Source organism: Geotrypetes seraphini, chromosome 8 (assembly GCF_902459505.1).
Source record: "Geotrypetes seraphini chromosome 8, aGeoSer1.1, whole genome shotgun sequence".
NCBI classification, from domain to species: Eukaryota; Metazoa; Chordata; class Amphibia; order Gymnophiona; family Dermophiidae; genus Geotrypetes; species Geotrypetes seraphini.
Window position 1 is genome coordinate 130,302,327 of NC_047091.1, and position 17,950 is coordinate 130,320,276.

Below are 17,950 nucleotides of genomic sequence, written 5' to 3' on the forward strand. Positions count from 1 at the left end.
TAAAAGTTCCTACCTGGACTCCGCACCTCCAATATTAATCTGAGACAGAAGGATAAATGATATGCAACCACTCAGAAGTACAATACCACCGTGATAATACTTTGTAAGCATTTTCCTGTATCAAAACACAGGTGGAAGCTTTCTGCATCTCTTTACACATTTTCTTCCATTGTTGATCCATGAGTGGGCAGCCCAAGTCCTCCTCTCATTTAATCCTATATGAACAAGTGAACTTTCCCAATCTCTTAGTAAGTGTATAGGACTGAAGCTGGTCAGGGATCCCTTCTCAGCAAGAAACATAAATTTTCCAAGTATTCCTTTGGTACTGGGGGTGACCCTAACCAGCCCTGTGTCTGGCCAAAGTGTCTTAATTGAATGTATGCAAAAAAATCTTTGGGAAGGAGACCATCTCTCTCTTGTAGGTACTCAAAAGTACTCAACTTGAATTTGTAATCAACCCTGCAAAAATCTCTAAAGACCTGAAGACCCAAACCTTCTCACCTAACAAAAACTCTTCTCTCCCTCCCTGCCACAAATTTTGGTTCCCCTCTAATTGCTGCCATTATGGACATCACCCCCTCCCTGCTTCATTTGTGCTGCATATTCCCCCATAAACAAATCAAATGTCAAAGGGGTTTGACACTTCTCTCAGAATATCGCTACAAGAATGGGAAGTCCACATCAAATATCTCAAAGGCTGTGCCCCACAAAAAATTGCTCTAATTGGACCCCCTGATTGCCTACAGATGCTGACCAGTCCAATAAGAACTGTAACTGTGCTGCTTGATAGTACTAGGTCAAATTAGGGACATCTGGAATTTTTTGTTTGTTAGTTGTGATTTTTCAACCCCCCCCACCCGCCCCCCTAAATATATCTGAAAAATTTCCTTTGTACTGATATGGGCAGTATTTGAAACAAAAATAAAAGGCACAGCAGTACATTTATTTTTAACACTGCAATCTTATCCCACCAGGACTACCACTCCCTTCCATCTTTGTAAATCCATGCTCACCTGTCATATAATACAATCATAGATGGACTGATAAAGATGACTTATGTTATGGGGTATATAAATAACCAAATATCTCATCGTGATTCCAGCTATTTTAAAAGGAAAAGCCTCCCCTTCATCTGTTATTCTTGAGCCCTTAAATACAGTTTCATAAATTCTGACTTATCCATGTTGACCTTAAACCCTGTCAAATCCCCATAGTTTCTAAACATCTCCATAAGGATAGGTAGGGTAAGCCCAGGATCCTGAATATAGATCTCCTACATTAATTCCTCTCAGATCTAGATGGTCTCTGATATAGACTGTCAATGGTTCTATAGAAATGGCGAATAATAACAGAGGAAACAAAAAAAACAATGTGGAGAAATGATGTTCCTGAAATGGACTTTATTAATATTAAAATAATATTAAAACTTGGCAAACCACATAAAAACCTCTAGGACGCAGTCCGCTCAAAAGCTTTGGATCCTGGACCCAACACGGTCCATGTTTCAACAGAATGTCTTCTTCAGGAGCCCCTATGAAGTCTTATGGTAAAGATACGTGGATAAAAATGCCAGTTGGAAATAAACTGTTCCATAGAAGCTGTGTGAAGGGCATGGGCTCAAAAAGCCAAGTGAAAAGCAAGCAACCCTGTCTTGTCCCTCTTCTATCTTAAAAAAGTTTGTGTATGAATCTTTAAACAGACTCTTGGAAACCTATATAATGCCTCCACTGAAGAACAAAATATGTTTTACCCAGGCCCAGGTCCAGTTGACCCTATCGAATGCCTTTTCGGCATCTATGGCCAAGACTGCTGTTCTCTCCTTTTGCCTCTTGGCATTCTACCCTTTCCACTCAACTCAGTATTTTATAGACCTCTATCATACTGTATCACCCCTGAGTCATCTCTTCACCAAGCTGAAGAGCTCTAGCTGCTTTAGCCTTTCCTCAAAGGAAAGTCATCACATCCCTTTTATCATTTTTGTTGCCCTTCTCTGTGCCTTTTCCAATTCCGCTATATCTTTTTTGAAACATGGCAACCAGAACTGAACACAGTATTCGAGGTACGACCATACCATACAGCAATACAAAGGCATTATAATATTTTCACTTCTGTTTTCCATTCCTTTCAGGATATTGGAGCCATTAGTACTGCTTTGCTGATAGACGAACGAGTGTCATTCATGTTAGAGCATGAGATCTCATTGTCATCTCTAGAACCCAGCAAGCCTCCTTGTCCAACAACCGTGGCGTCAGTGGGGGAAGACACAAATATACAGCTGTGATGTAAGTGAAACTCCACATGACCCCACGCCAGTTTCTGGTTTGCTTGCGAGTAAGCATATAGGAGTAGTTTCTGCTCCATCCATAGAGCTAACTCTCTATTTCATTGTCTCACAAACTTTGCGAAGTTCCGGCACACTATAAATGTGGTGGCCATGGCTCGAAGGCATCTGGAAGTGCGTGGACGTTGACGTGATGACATCATGCAAGCACCTGACATCACTGCGTCGACGTCCACGCATCCGTGAAGACCCTCCATATGGGGCCTGCTGGAAGGGAAGAGGCTTGGAAAGGAGAGGCGCTGGTGCCAGCTGACTGCCCACAGGATGTATCTCTTGCCACAGTCAGCCGGTACCTCTCCTCCTCCCCGGCGTCTCGCGGCACACAGTTTGTGATACACTGCTATATTTGATCTGGAGCATTCTGCATCGGTTGGACTAGACAATGCTCAAATCTACAGCAGAGGTAAGCTCTATGATTAATAAGTTTGAGAATTTGGCAAAAACTGTTGAGTGTTAAGGAAGACACTAATCGGTTGGGTCAGGAAACTACATAGAAACAGAGAAATATGATGGCAGATAAAAGAACAAATGGCCCATCCAGTCTGCCCATCCTCCACATTCATTATCTCTTTCTCTCCCTAAGAGATCCCACATGCCTGTCCCATGCTTTCTTGAATTGAGATACAGTTTTTGTTTCCACCACCTCTACCAGGAGCCCATTCCATGCATCTACCACCCTTTCTATAAACAAGTATTTTCTTAGATTACTCCTGAACCTATCACCTTTTAATTTCATCCTATGCCCTCTCATTCCGGAGCTTCCTTTCAAAAGGGACTCACCTCATGTACATTTCTGTCATGTACGTTTTCAAATGTCTATCATATCTCTCCTCTCCTGCCTTTCCGCCAAAGTCTGTTTCCATTCACCTTATGATGAAGACCATCAACCATTTTAGTAGCCTTCCTCTGAACCGATTCCATCCTGTTTATATCTTTTTGAAGGTGCATTCTCCATAATTGTACACAATATTCTAAATGAGGTCTCACCAGAGTTTTATACAGAGGTATCAATATCTCCTTTTTCCTACTGGTCATACCTCTCCCTATGCATCCTAACATCTTTCTAGTTTTCACCATCACCTTTTCGACCTGTTTGGCTACCTTAAGATCATCACATATTATCACTCCCAAATCCTGCTCCTCTTTCATGCACAAAAGTTCTTCATCCCCTAAACTGTACTGTTCCCTCAGGTTTTTGTAGCCGAAATGTATGACCTTAAATTTTTTAGCATTAAATATTTGCTGCCAAATTTCAGACCATTCTTCAAGCTTCTCTAGGTTCTTCTTCATGTTATTCACATCAGGGGCCTCTAACTCTATTGCAGATTTTGGTATCATCTGCAATGAGGCAAATCTTACCTGACAGCCCTTAAGCAATATCACTTACAAAAATGTTAAAAAGAACAGGCCCAAGAACAGAACCTTGAGGTACACCATTGTAACATCCCTTTCCTCAGAGCAATCTCCATTGACCACTACCCTCTATCGCCTTCCACATAACCAATTCCTGACCCAGTCTGTCACTTTGGGGCCCATCCCGAGGGCACCCAGTTTATTTATTAGATGCCTGTGTGGAACACTGTCAAAGACTTTGCTAAAATACACCACATCTAGCGCACTCCCTTTTTCCAATTCTCTGTCACCTAGTCCAAGAAATTGATCAGATTTGTCTGACAAGAATTGCCTCTAGTGAATCCATGTTGCCTCGGGTCCTGTAATCCACTGGATTCCAGAAACTTCACTATTCTATGTTTTAAAAGTGTTTCTATTAATTTACTTACCACAAAAGTCAAACTTACCAACCTGTAGTTCCCTACTTCTTCCTTACTTCCTCTTTTGTTGAGAGGGACCACATCTGCCCTTCTCCAGACCTCTGGTACCACTCGACTCTAGAGAAGAATTAAAAAGATCAGCTAGTGGAGTCGCCAGAAATTCCCTAAGTTTCTTCAGTACCCTACAAGAGGAAGTTCAACAACTTCGGTCCTTTGAAACCTCAATGGTAAAAGATAATATGGTTCTGCACAGGAAAATCGAGCAGATGGAAAATTTTAATAGACATTTAAACCTTCGTCTTGTAAATTTTCCTAATGCTCCAAGGGTCTTACCTATAGATATGTTTAAAAGATACTTAATAGGAAAACTTAAAAATTTCCTCTGACTATTCCACTAGATAACAAAATTTATTATTTGCCAACAAGGAATCTGTTCCAGAGAAAAAAGGAAGGTGAAAGTAGAGGAGAGAGACAGCTTGATCTTAGTAATCTCTCAGCTATTTTGGAACAATCGATAGCAGAAACCACTGAGAGAGCAATGTTATTAGTCTTGTTTGTTTTTGAGCAAGATTTAAACATGGTTCTGAGACTTTAAAACTCTTGAGCTCTCTTTGGGAGGAAAAAAAATCTGGATTTATCCAGATGTTACCTAGGTCACTCAAGAAGAACGGAGAAGAATGTTCTTATCCATGAGACAAGAGACAATAAATTTAGTAGTGACTTTCCTTTTGGCATATCCTTGTAAATGCTTGGTCTGCTAAGGGGGGGTCTAAATATGTTGTCTATTCACCAGAGCAGTTGAAGGCTTTTCTTGAAGAAAATTATATTGAGATTTTGTTGGAATTAGAAATTATTGGAAAGGTTAATTATATTAAGCCTTTTCTTACTTGAATTTGTACCTCTTAATTTTGAGTCTCATTACTCTTACCTTGACCATTCCCTCATATAATGAAGATATATTAAGAACATAAGAACATAAGAAGTTGCCTCCACTGGGTCAGACCAGAGGTCCATCTCGCCCAGCGGTCCGCTCCCGCGGCGGCCCATCAGGTCCGCGACCTGTGAAGTGGTTTCTGACCACTTCTATAACCTACCTCAAGTTCTATCTGTACCCCTCTATCCCCTTTTCCTCCAGGAACCTATCCAAACCCTCCTTGAACCTCTGTACAGATTTCTGGCCTATCACATCCTCCGGAAGCGCGTTCCATGTGTCCACCACCCTCTGGGTAAAAAAGAACTTTCTAGCATTTGTTCTAAACCTGTCCCCTTTCAATTTCTCTGAGTGACCCCTTATTGCTTGTAATTTTTATTTTTCATAATATTTATTTCTTCGAGTTACTTATAAAAAGAGATTTATCTTGTGATTTAATCATGTAATCTTCCCTATGCCCCTGCATGGGCCTCTTACCTTGTAAATCACCTTGAACCTATACTGGATAAGTGTGATTCAGAAATTCTGATTAATGTTAAAGCTTAATAAAGATAAAATTTTAAAAAGAAGCCTGCCATTCTATCCATCAGGTTGGAGGCAGCCAAAGCAAGCGCTTCAGTGGACTAACGCACAGCAAAAATGTTTGTTGGAAACTTTTCTGCATAAGTTGCAGCACCATGGCTGTATTAAAAACTAGCAGTATGAGAAGTGGATGGAGACTGGATACTATGGAGGACAGACATGTCCTGCAAGGATTCCTTCTGAGGGTCTATGGTGCTTACTTGGAAGGATATTGTTTACCAGCTAGTCCATTGCTCTGGAGTGTTTTGGTTTCTTAGGCATCTTAAGAGTATGAGACAGAAGTTACTGCACCTTTAAGAAGTTTAGCTTTACTAGTCTTTTTTGTGTTACTATTTCCCCTTCTTGGTTGGTTCTAATGATAGCATGGGGATCTGACCAGAAAGGAGGACTGACCTAGTAGAGATCATGTTGTGCAATGGCTGTCTGCCATTTTTTTAGACTTTATCAGTGTTGCTTTGTTGCAAAGGTGAAGACAGCACTGCTTGTGAAAAGCCAGGGGCATCTGGCAGTCTCAAGACTCCTATGGCCACTTCTAATTCTAATCTTGGTTACTTATATTCCATTAAATCCTTTTGGTTCAGAGCAGATTATAAAGGATTCTAACCAAACAGAATTGGAGATTTACAATAAATTTGCAAACAATCCTAAATGATAGATCAATCTATTTAGAGATCATAAAGGCTTTAGAGCAGATGGTAATATAATAAAACATAATACATATTAAGATATAGATCCATTAATTATTTTAAACATAAAGCATCCAATCTTTAAAACTATGCAATAATGGAAACAGAAGCCAACATAAGCTATGAAAAAGTGGTATCACTCTGTTGAACTTTTTTGCTCCATAAATCAATTTTTGAATCAATTGATGTTTATACTGTAAATTTTGGTGCTATCCCTACAGAGAAAGCATTGCAGTCAAAATGAGAAGTAAAGCACAGTTACTTACCGTAACAGGTGTTATCCAGGGACAGCAGGCAGATATTCTTGACTGATGGGTGACGGCACCGACGGAGCCCCGGTACGGACAATTTTAGAGTGATTGCACTCTAAGAACTTTTAGAAAGTTCTAGCTCGGCCGCACCGCGCACGCGCGAGTGCCTTCCCGCCCGACAGAGGCGCGCGGTCCCTCAGTTAGTATAAGCCAGCTAAGAAGCCAACCCGGGGAGGTGGGTGGGACGCAAGAATATCTGCCTGCTGTCCCTGGATAACACCTGTTACGGTAAGTAACTGTGCTTTATCCCAGGACAAGCAGGCAGCATATTCTTGACTGATGGGTGACCTCTAAGCTAACAAAAAGAGGGATGGAGGGAAGGTTGGCCATTAAGAAAACAAATTTTGTAAAACAGACTGGCCGAAGTGACTATCCCTTCTGGAGAATGCATCCAGACAATAATGAGATGTAAAAGTGTGAACTGAGGACCAAGTAGCAGCTTTGCAGATTTCCTCAATAGGAGTGGAACGGAGGAAAGCTACAGATGCTGCCATTGCTCTGACTCTATGGGCCGTGACAGAACCTTCCAGTGTCAGTCCGGTCTGAGCATAACAGAATGAAATGCACGCTGCCAGCCAATTAGACAACGTACGTTTAGAAACAGGACGTCCCAATTTATTCGGATCAAAGGACAGAAAAAGCTGGGGAACTGATCTGTGGGGTTTCGTACGCTCCAGATAGTAAGCAAGAGCCCTTTTACAATCCAAAGTATGCAGAGCTTGTTCCCCAGAATGAGAATGAGGTTTTGGAAAGAAAACCGGTAGAACAATGGATTGGTTGAGATGAAATTCAGAAACAACCTTGGGGAGAAACTTTGGATGTGTACGCAGAACCACCTTGTCATGGTGAAAAACCGTAAAAGGTGGATCTGCAACCAGTGCATGAAGCTCACTGACTCTCCTGGCAGAGGTAAGAGCAATAAGGAAAAGTACTTTCCAAGTGAGAAATTTGAAAGGAGAAGTAGCTAAAGGTTCAAATGGAGGTTTCATTAAAGCTGAAAGAACCACATTGAGATCCCAGATAACCGGAGGGGCTTTAAGAGGTGGTTTAACATTGAAAAGCCCACGCATGAACCTGGACACCAGGGGATGAGCTGAAAGAAGTTTTCCATGGACTGGCTCATGAAAAGCTGCAATGGCACTGAGGTGGACTCTGATGGAAGAGGACTTCAGGCCAGAGTCAGACAAAGAAAGAAGATAATCTAACAACGTCTCCACTGCCAGGGAAGTGGGATCAAGATGATGAAGAAGACACCAGGAAGAAAATCTCGTCCACTTTTGATGGTAACATTGTAGAGTGGCTGGTTTCCTGGAGGCATCCAGAATGGAACGAACGGGCTGAGACAAAAGAGTATCAGTCGAGTTCAGCCCGAGAGATACCAAGCCGTCAGGTGTAGAGACTGGAGGTTGGGATGCAGAAGGGTTCCCTGCTGTTGCGTAAGCAGAGAAGGAAGAAGAAAAGGTTCCCTGGAACTGAGTTGAAGTAGAAGGGAGAACCAATGTTGCCTGGGCCACCTCGGAGCAATCAGAATCATGGTGGCTCGTTCCCTCTTGAGCTTGAACAAGGTTCTCAACATGAGAGGTAGAGGAGGGAAGGCGTACAGGAACAGATTCGACCAGTCGAGGAGAAAAGCATCTGCTGTTAGACGGTGCGGAGAGTAAAGTCTGGAGCAGAATAGGGGCAGCTGATGATTGTGAGGAGCTGCAAAGAGGTCTATCTGAGGAGTGCCCCATTGATCGAAGATAGACTGCAGAGTTACGGGATCGAGTGTCCACTCGTGAGGTTGGAGAATTCTGCTGAGTTTGTCCGCTAAAGAATTCTGTTTTCCCTGAATGTAGATAGCTTTCAGGAAGAGATGATGATCTATGGCCCAAGTCCAGATCTTCTGGGCTTCCTGGCATAAAAGGCGAGAGCCTGTCCCACCCTGTTTGTTGATGTAGTACATCGCAACCTGATTGTCTGTGCACAACAGAAGGACCTGCGGAAAGAGAAGATGTTGGAAGGCCTTGAGGGCGTAAAACATCGCTCTGAGTTCCAGGAAATTGATTTGATGTTTCCTTTCCTGGGCTGACCAAAGACCTTGAGTCTGGAACTCGTTCAAGTGAGCTCCCCATGCATACAGAGAGGCGTCGGTGGTGATGACTAGTTGATGAGGAGGCTGATGGAACAGAAGACCTCTGGATAGATTTGAGGATACCAACCACCATTGAAGAGACTGACGAAGAGATGATGTCACAGATATGTGTCGTGAGCAAGGATCCGACACTTGGGACCACTGGGTAGCAAGGGTCCATTGAGGAGTGCGCAGGTGAAGACGGGCGTGAGGTGTGACATGAACTGTGGATGCCATGTGCCCCAAGAGTACCATCATTTGTTTTGCTGAGATGGACGGCAGTGGAAGCACCTGCTGACATAGAGACTGAAGAGTCTGGAGACGATTGGATGGTAGGAAAGCTCTCATTAGGAGTGTATCCAGGATCGCTCCAATGAATTGAAGTCTCTGAGTGGGAATGATATGAGATTTGGGTAGATTGATCTCGAATCCCAGAAGTTGTAGAAACTGGATGGTTTGGTTGGTGGCCAGAAGAACTGCTTGAGCGGATGTGGCTTTGATCAACCAATCGTCCAGGTAAGGAAATACATGAAGGTGGTGAGAGCGTAGAAATGCCGCTACCACAATGAGACATTTGGTGAATACCCTTGGAGATGAGGCAAGACCGAAGGGCAGCACCTTGTACTGGTAATGACAATGATTGATCATGAATCAGAGATATGGTCTTGAGGTTACATTGATCGGTATGTGAGTGTAAGCCTCTTTGAGATCGAGGGAGCATAGCCAGTCGTTTTGATTTAGAAGGGGATAAAGGACGGCTAAAGAAAGCATCTTGAATTTTTCTTTTACTAGATGAATGTTGAGATCGCGAAGATCCAGGATGGGTCTGAGATCTCCTGTTTTTTTGGGGACTAGAAAGTAACGGGAGTAGAATCCCTGCCCCTTTTGATGTAGAGGAACTTCCTCTATAGCGTTCAGAAGGAGGAGGGATTGGACCTCCTGAATAAGGAGGGCCGATTGAGGACTGTTCAAAGCAGACTCTTTTGGCAGGCTTTGAGGTGGAAGAGTCTGAAAGTTGAGAGAGTAGCCGTGGCGGATGATGTTGAGGACCCATTGGTCCGATGTGATTACTTCCCACCGGCTGAGGAACAGAGAAAGTCGACCTCCTATAGGCTGAGGCAGGAGAGCAGGAATAGGGATACTGGCTATACTGTGGAGAATGAAGTCAAAAGGGCTGTGACTTCTGCTGAGGAGGTTGTTTTACAGCTTGTTGCTGCTGCTGTTGTCTGGGAGGCTGACGTTGTTGTTGCCTCTGACGCCTAGGTTGCTGAGCAGTGGTAGTCAATGGACGAGCTGTGAAGCGGCGTTGATAGGCCGATTGCTGCCTATATGGTCTTGGCGGAGGAGGCTTCTTTTTATTCTTAAGCAGGGTATCCCAGCGCGTCTCATGAGCAGAGAGCTTTTGTGTGGTTGAGTCCATGGAATCCCCAAAGAGCTCATCCCCTAGGCACGGGGCGTTGGCTAACCGATCTTGATGGTTAACATCAAGCTCGGATACCCGAAGCCAGGCCAAACGACGCATAGCTACTGACATTGCTGTCGCTCTGGATGTTAGTTCAAAGGTGTCATATATGGATCTAACCATAAACTTACGTAATTGGAGAAGAGACGACAAGCATGTGTGAAAAGCGGGATGCTTTCGTGAAGGAAGATATTTTTCGAAAGAAGCCATGGTGGTAAGGAGATGCTTTAAATAAAAAGAAAAATGAAAAGCATAATTACCAGCCCTATTTGCCAACATAGCATTTTGGTAGAGCCTCTTACCAAATTTATCCATGGCCCTTCCTTCTCTGCCAGGAGGGACAGATGCATATACACTGGCTCCTGAAGTCTTTTTAAGGGTGGATTCGACAAATAAGGATTCATGTGGAAGTTGAGGTTTGTCGAACCCAGGAATGGGAATTACCTTGTATAGAGAATCCAGTTTACGTGGGGCCCCTGGGACAGTTAAAGGAGTCTCTAAATTCTTATAGAAAGTTTCCCTCAAGATGTCATGAAGGGGAAGTTTCAAAAATTCCTTTGGAGGCTGATCAAAATCAAGGGCATCCAAAAAAGCTTTAGACTTTTTGGATTCAGCCTCCAAAGGAATGGATAAGGACTCGCACATCTCTTTCAAAAAACTGGAGAAAGAGGAAGTGGCCTGTTTGGAGGATGGGTCAGGGACAGCCGAATCCTCCTCCTCTGAGGAACATTCGCCTTCAGAAAGAAAGGGTTCCTCTGAGTCTCCCCACAGATCAGGGTCCGTTTTTTTAAAGTAGCACAGCGGGTGCAAGTAGAGGCCTGATGCTCAGGACCCAAACACTGTAAACACCAGTTGTGTGGGTCCGTGAGAGATATAGGCCTAGCACACCGCTGGCACTTTTTAAAACCCGGTTGAGGGGGCATGAAAGTAAAAACGGCTTCCGCCAAATCGAAGGCCGAGGCTTCGATGGTGGCAGAAGGCCCCGCCGGGGAAAACCGAAAACTGAAGAAAAAAATGAAAGTTTTTTTTTTTTTAACAAAATTGAAAGAAAGAAAAAAGGCAATGAAGCCAAAACGTTTACGCGAGCGGGAAGGCAAGTTAGGAAAAAATTTCAACAGCCGTTGAAAACGCGTCTTCTTAGCTCCGCGGAAACTAAGAAACTGAGGGACCGCGCGCCTCTGTCGGGCGGGAAGGCACTCGCGCGTGCGCGGTGCGGCCGAGCTAGAACTTTCTAAAAGTTCTTAGAGTGCAATCACTCTAAAATTGTCCGTACCGGGGCTCCGTCGGTGCCGTCACCCATCAGTCAAGAATATGCTGCCTGCTTGTCCTGGGATAACTATTGATACATGGAAAAGAGTTTGGTTCAAGAGTCTGCCCTCTGAACCCATGTCTGGTAGCAGCCCAGAGAGGCTTTAAATTTCAGCCATTGGCAACTCTCTCATTTGTTTTTATTTATCGATCTCAGGAGAGTTTAGGGTCAGTGTCCAGCAAGTCTGTATGATATTTTAAACTAAGAGGAGTTAGGACTAATGCCAATATGGAATATCCACACATGCTCAGGAGAGCCTAAGAAGCTCTCCTGAGCTTTCTAAGGGAGTGACACCCTGCCAACGGTGATGCTGGATGACATCATTCACTAGTCTGGCTCCATTCATCCCTGCTTGTCTACAAAGAAAATGTAAGTTGACTACAGTAGGACTTTAAAGGTCATAAGGAAGCTTCTACTGTTCCCATCCTCTTCCTAATATTATTTTTTTTACCAAGTACATGAAGAAGAAAACTTACAGAAGTCAGGCATAATGTACAGGAATGGAAATTGACTACATTCTAGTTTGTAGACCAACCTCACTCTACTCTTCCCTTACACTACATTCCCTCAAAAACATGGGGAAGAATAGTAGAATGAAATCCTTTAGAGAAACAATGTAGGTTTTTACCTGATCTTGCCGCTCACATCATGCTGCCATGTCTTGTGACTGGATTGGGTAGAAGTAGGACTGGAGGAAAAGGCAGATGGACCATGCTGGCTCAACATCAGCAGGACTTGACCCAGTGAATAAGGAAAAGAAGAAAAGAGCTCATCTGCCTTGGAAGCCTGGGTGCTTAATCCTTTCAAACTTCGTTTGAACTGGGTCATGAAGAGTCTCTGGATGGCATGGATCCCGCTAGAAAATCTCTTTTTCCTGATCCAGGCTCGATAGCATCCAGGAGATGAAAGTGCTAAAATGGTGTGAAGACCTGACTGGCTACAAATTTTGGTGGCTTCTGTCTGCTCAGAAGCAGGGTATTTGACCTCAGCAGGTCTTGGATATCTATCGCTGAGCTGTCGCCCACTGTGCAAGTAAAAATTCCTTCTACGGACATCAGAAGGAGCTGCTGAAGAGCTCTGAGACAGGAACAAAGCAAGCATCCTTATTAAAGGTAGATATGGATAGGTTGGTGGCTCCAGTTTGTCACATGCATAGGGTAAAGATGTGACCTCTCTGATATACAACATGCTTTCGGAGTCTGAATTTATATGGAGAAAGACAGGAACATTTGTGTTATCAAAAATGAATGGGAGGGCATTACTGGCTAACTCTGTAGATTCTGCAGGATGAACAGTATTCAATAGAACTCTGTATTTCCTAATAGTTTCTTTGGAAAGGGTCATACTCCTGCTTTCAGTCCTGTGCTCATTTACTTTCAAGTTCATGTGCAAACGCATCTCTAGTAGCTGTCTGCATTTTTCAGAAAGTACTGAGAGCTTGACAGCCTGCTGTAAAGGCCAAAAGTTACACATGTGTTTTGTTGGGGACAGCAGTTTGCTAGCCAGCATATTCAGCTTCTCTAACAATATTGACTCTTTGGTACATTTGATAAGTATCAAGTTGCTCTTATGAGCACAGCTTGTTTCTCTTTGATTTGATATGTAGTCCATTAAACTCACTGTGGCAATAGCTACTTCTGAAGTAAGATGTTTAGCAACAGATGTTCCAAAGCTCTGCAGTTTGTAATCCAGTTTAGAAATATGTTGAGAGGTGCTTCTTAAAACACTAAACCTTTTACCGGGATTCAGTTTAAGAACATTTCTGAGTTGCTCTTGACATGTAACAATTTTACACTTTCTTCTTGGTCGTTTCTTAAGTGCTATAATTCTGCTTTGACTATGATAATTCCCAAAAGCAACATAGATCTTACTAGGGTCTAGTTCCATCATACAGCTACTGGATGGTAGTACTGTGGGGGTGCATGAGACACAATGAAAGCTTTTGAACCAGTTTATGGTGACACAAGGTGATTCTGACAAGGTCTTTACCTGTACAAGTGGCATGTTGACTTGGTCTCTTAAAATCTTTGTTTTTTTGGCTTCTAGCAAGACACTGTTGATGCTAGAGTTAATACAAATTGCTGTATCGTTCCAATGAATCCTTCTTGCAGAAGTAGTCAAGGGTGACAGATTCCATGAGGCTGAAATAATGGATTCTGCTTTGTGTAGTTCCGTTTGCATGAAACACTCTGTTTTAGTACAAGGCTTCTGCTCTTCAGGATTTGTCAACAACTTCTTAAAAAGTTTGCTTTTTGTTAAAGTTTCTATATCTTCGTGTACTCTCTTCCGCTTAAAACGTGCCCTCTCTCTTGCAGTTTGACTTTTTTCCCTATTCTCACCGATTCCTGTCATCTCAGCAGAAGAATGATTTTCAGCCTTCAGCAGGTATTGTGTGCTTTTTCTGCTACTTTTTGTACTAGATGACCTTTGTAAACAAAGCATGGATGCTGCATTAAGAGATCCTGTCTCCCCAGTCTTTGACAACGCATTGTTATTTAGAAGGACACCCTTAGTAGAATCATGTCTAGTTTTAGATAGCAGTTTTTTGACTTGCAACTTCTTTTCCTTTTTACCTTCCAAAATCAACAGAATACTGATAGTTTTTAAAACTTGATTAATATTTCTGATGACATTGGTTGAGCTGTGCACTTTGCTGGGGGTTAACAAAAGTGTTTTATAGTTTCTCACCTTAAGAGGGACACAATTTTCCAATATCTGCTGAAACAGTTTTAAATCTTTTGAAGATACTGGCGATGAACCACTACTGTAAAGCATGGAATGCAAGAGCAATTTGGATCTATCTGTCATTCTCTTCTTTGTCTCATCTGCTCTTTTATTCTTCTTTTCATGTGCTACACAAATGGTGCCGACAGTGTTACAAGATCCATGATCAAGCATCACTTCAGAATGTTGCTCATCACTCGTATCCATAAATTCTCTCTCACTATTTATGTGAAACCCTCTTGTTATTTCCATGTTGGTTTCATTGGATATCTCTTCCAACTCATGCTCTGATAGTGATGCTATATGATTCATGCTAGTTTTTTGTTCAAATAATTTGTATATATTGGGACATTTTAAAAACTGTTTAAGTGAATTATTTTGGACAGCCTGTTGAGCAAATGAGTCAAAGTCCCTTGTGTGTGTTACCAGATATTGCTCATGCAAATTAGTTTGATGTAGCTCAACTGCTGAGCTCCAGCATTTTGAAGTCTTTCCAGTTTTATATACGAAATGTGATAATTCTTTGAATTCCGCTGTATCCACAATGACCTTTTGACCACTGACTACAGAGCCAGACTGTGATTCAGAATTATGTTGTTCCTGAGCATCAGATGGGACTTTCAATTCAATTTCAGAGACAGTTTTCACACCATCAGACTCACATAGAGGGCTCTTGCATATTAAGTGCACATTACCAACAGAATCACACTGTGTCCTAATATGACACATCTTGTCTAGAACCAGTCTCCCTAACTCTGCCATTTCAGCATTCTGGACATTGTCAGGTAAAGTCTCCTGGCAGTTTAGTAATGAATTGCTGTCTTTTAGCGCTACAGTGTCTTCAAACATTTCAACAACAGGTTTTGAATGGTTTGCCACTGTCATAGTGTCAGAATATTTCACATGGTATTGCACACTACTTGCCAGAGTTATTTTAAACCAGTTTGCAGTCAGTTGTTTGGACATGCTTGCTTTTCCACACATATCTCCTTGAGACTTCACTTGCTTACTTTTTGTGATGCTTATAGGTTGATCAAGTTTGCATGTGCAAATGGTGATCAATTCTTTAGGCCAGGGGTTAATAGAGCTCATATCTTTCAGATGTTCTGAATCAGTTTCTTGATACTCTACAGCATTAGTTTTACACAACTTTTTATTTAAAGCCAAAGCACTAAAGGGTTTGATTGCAGAATACCAGGGTCTGGTTTTGGTAAGGTCCACAATTTTAAGTTTTGAATCTTTCAATGCCCAAGCTAAATTTTTCAGCTGATCACTACACTGAATGTGAATTTGAGAGTTGTCCTCAAGTTTACTATCATTGCTTCTTTCAGTAGAGAAAGCCCACTTTCTCTCCTGTGGCATAAGATCTTTTGCTGTAGTGTTTAGAGACAATGGAAACAATATTTTGTTTAAGTTTATGCTTATAAAGGATAAATATGAATTTGTTAGACTTCTGTGATTGTCTTGATGTGCTGTTTTACTGCATGTTCTCACAGGGAGACCAGTTTCCCCACTGTCATCTATAGCTTTCTGCACTGCACAGGAGCAGATTTGCAGCAATGTAGATCTTACAGAGCCAACATCTGAATAATCTTCCTTTCTGTCACACTGCTCAGGACTTGTGGAGCTCATGTCTTCCAGTCGCACAGTTCTGCATTCATTTTCAGTATGTACTAAAGTGCTGGCATTAGAAGTACTGCAGCCTGCAAATACAAAATTCTCTGGTGCATATTTAGCTGTGTCTACAGTTAAGCTGTCATGGATTTCATTATTCTCTGTGCCAGCAGGGTCTTCACATGCTATGAAAGAATAATGTTGAGATTGGTTAGCAATAGCCTTCTTGCTCTCAGCATCTTTGCTTTCTGCGGTGCCAGACTTAGTTTCTTTTAAGGCAGAGCTTCCTGAGTCAAAGTGGTTTAAGTCTGTATTCATATGGGTTATCTTTTTCAGTGCAGCAATATAGCAGTTTTTGGATTCCTTAATTAACTGGTTAGAACAATCTGCCAAAATATGATTTAGGGAAGTATTCCCTTGGTTACTGCAGTTAGGTAGAAAGTTGCTATGTTGCACATCTGACTCACACATCTTTGTGGCTGAATATCCACTTGCACAATTTTCTTTGGAATCATTTTCTACAAACGCAACAATGCTTGAAAATGTAATTTGCCTACCAGATTCAGAGATACTGACCTCTCTGGGGCAACTGACCTGTTCTATGTTAGAGCAAGCATCCCTATTTATGATTAATGCAAACACTTTTCCTTGAAAGATGCAAGGAAGATCTCTATGTTTGTATATGAATGAGTAGATAGAATCACTGCTGGGGACAATATTTGGAAATTTTTGAAAGTGACCTGATTTTCCAGAGCAGCAAAGAGAGTTCTGATAGCCATTGATTTGCAAGGAACTGCAAGTAGAAACACTTTTATTTGCATATCCTGTATTAAGGTGTCTTGCTTTTAGAAATGAAGAACTAATTTTTCCTGCTTGCTCTTGGTCTAGACTGCTGTTGAATCTTTCATCAAAGGTTCTCATTGTACACTGGTCAGATTCCTTTATCATTTTTCCATTAATTTCTGCATGGATCTGATTAAATTTCTCTCCAGTGACAGACTTTTGCATTCCACTGGAATCACAAGGGTCTTTCACATCACACCCTCCCAAAAGGCCACAAATACACAAAAGCTCTGAATTGCTCATCCTTGCTGCATGGTTGTCTCCTTCATTGTAGAGTTTACAGGCTTCAGTTTTTGCCGATAGCAGCTGTTCTGAAAGTGCATTTGAGATCAAATTCTCTTGAAATTGAATGTTCCATTGTATCTCCTGAAAGTTCTTGTCAACATTTGAGCTTTCAGTCTTTTCAACAGGATGTGGTTTATGAGTATAACAGACACCAGTACTTGTCTGGGATGTTTCAGCAGCTACCCCAAATGCAGACTCTGGATTTTGCCATGTAGGCAGGATTAAAACTTGTGTGCTACAGCAAGAAGGCGAAAGGTCATCAGACTTTGGGAAGCTGTTTCTGTTTGATTGGTCATTGCTGCCACTATTAAGCACCAAGTTTTGATAAGGACTAGTATGGCAGAATTTAGATCCCTCCGCTGGCTGTCTAGCTTCAGGTGCAACACTCTGTTCAGCATAGGTACTTTGTATTTTATATTCTTGTGCTTTTCTTATTAGAATGTGTGTCTGTCCAGTAGCGGTAAAGTTTGCAGTTTCTGAAAGCTGCCCCCTGGACATATGCTTGTCTAAGGCTTGCCATTTATTGCTCTTCAGTGGGAAACCTTTATGCTTTCTTTTAGTCTGTCCCGCAATGCTAAATGTCCCAGTAGCCTTCATACCTGGTGTTCTGTTAGTCAGCTTTTGCAGGCACTCATTCATCACCTGTGATTTGTCTTGATTATTAACTGCAGAAAAAAACAAAATTAATATTAAATCTCACAATATTGTTGCACACTCTGGTAGATCATTAATAACAACATAAAAAGAATCCTGAGCTATGATTGCAAGAGTATTTTTCCTAGCAGTAAATGTTCATATCTATCAACAAAGCATTCATTTCCTCATTTTGATTTGTTCCAAAAAGCAGCAAAAATAAGGGTGCTCTAATTTAGGTCTGTCTTTTTGTGTACTCAAGTAAAATTCACATTCACAGATGAACTTCTTATTTAATAACTACATCCAATTCCAAAAACACACAATGGGAATAAGGATGGCAC

The 17,950-nt window shown here is 41.9% G+C and overlaps 1 protein-coding gene across 8 annotated transcripts in view; it reads right to left on the reverse strand.

The window, feature by feature from the left end:
- PRR14L (proline rich 14 like) overlaps positions 1 to 17,950 on the reverse strand; it is a 98,414-nt gene that overhangs the window by 40,501 nt on the left and 39,963 nt on the right. For 7 of the 8 annotated variants that reach the window (XM_033956662.1, XM_033956664.1, XM_033956665.1 and 4 more), the window contains one exon: positions 12,136 to 17,638. In XM_033956662.1, coding sequence (XP_033812553.1) covers positions 12,136 to 17,638 — 5,503 coding nt within the window. Of the gene's footprint in view, positions 1 to 4,111; positions 4,231 to 12,135; positions 17,639 to 17,950 lie in introns of those variants that run through there. The other variant, XM_033956667.1, reaches the window with a different exon arrangement.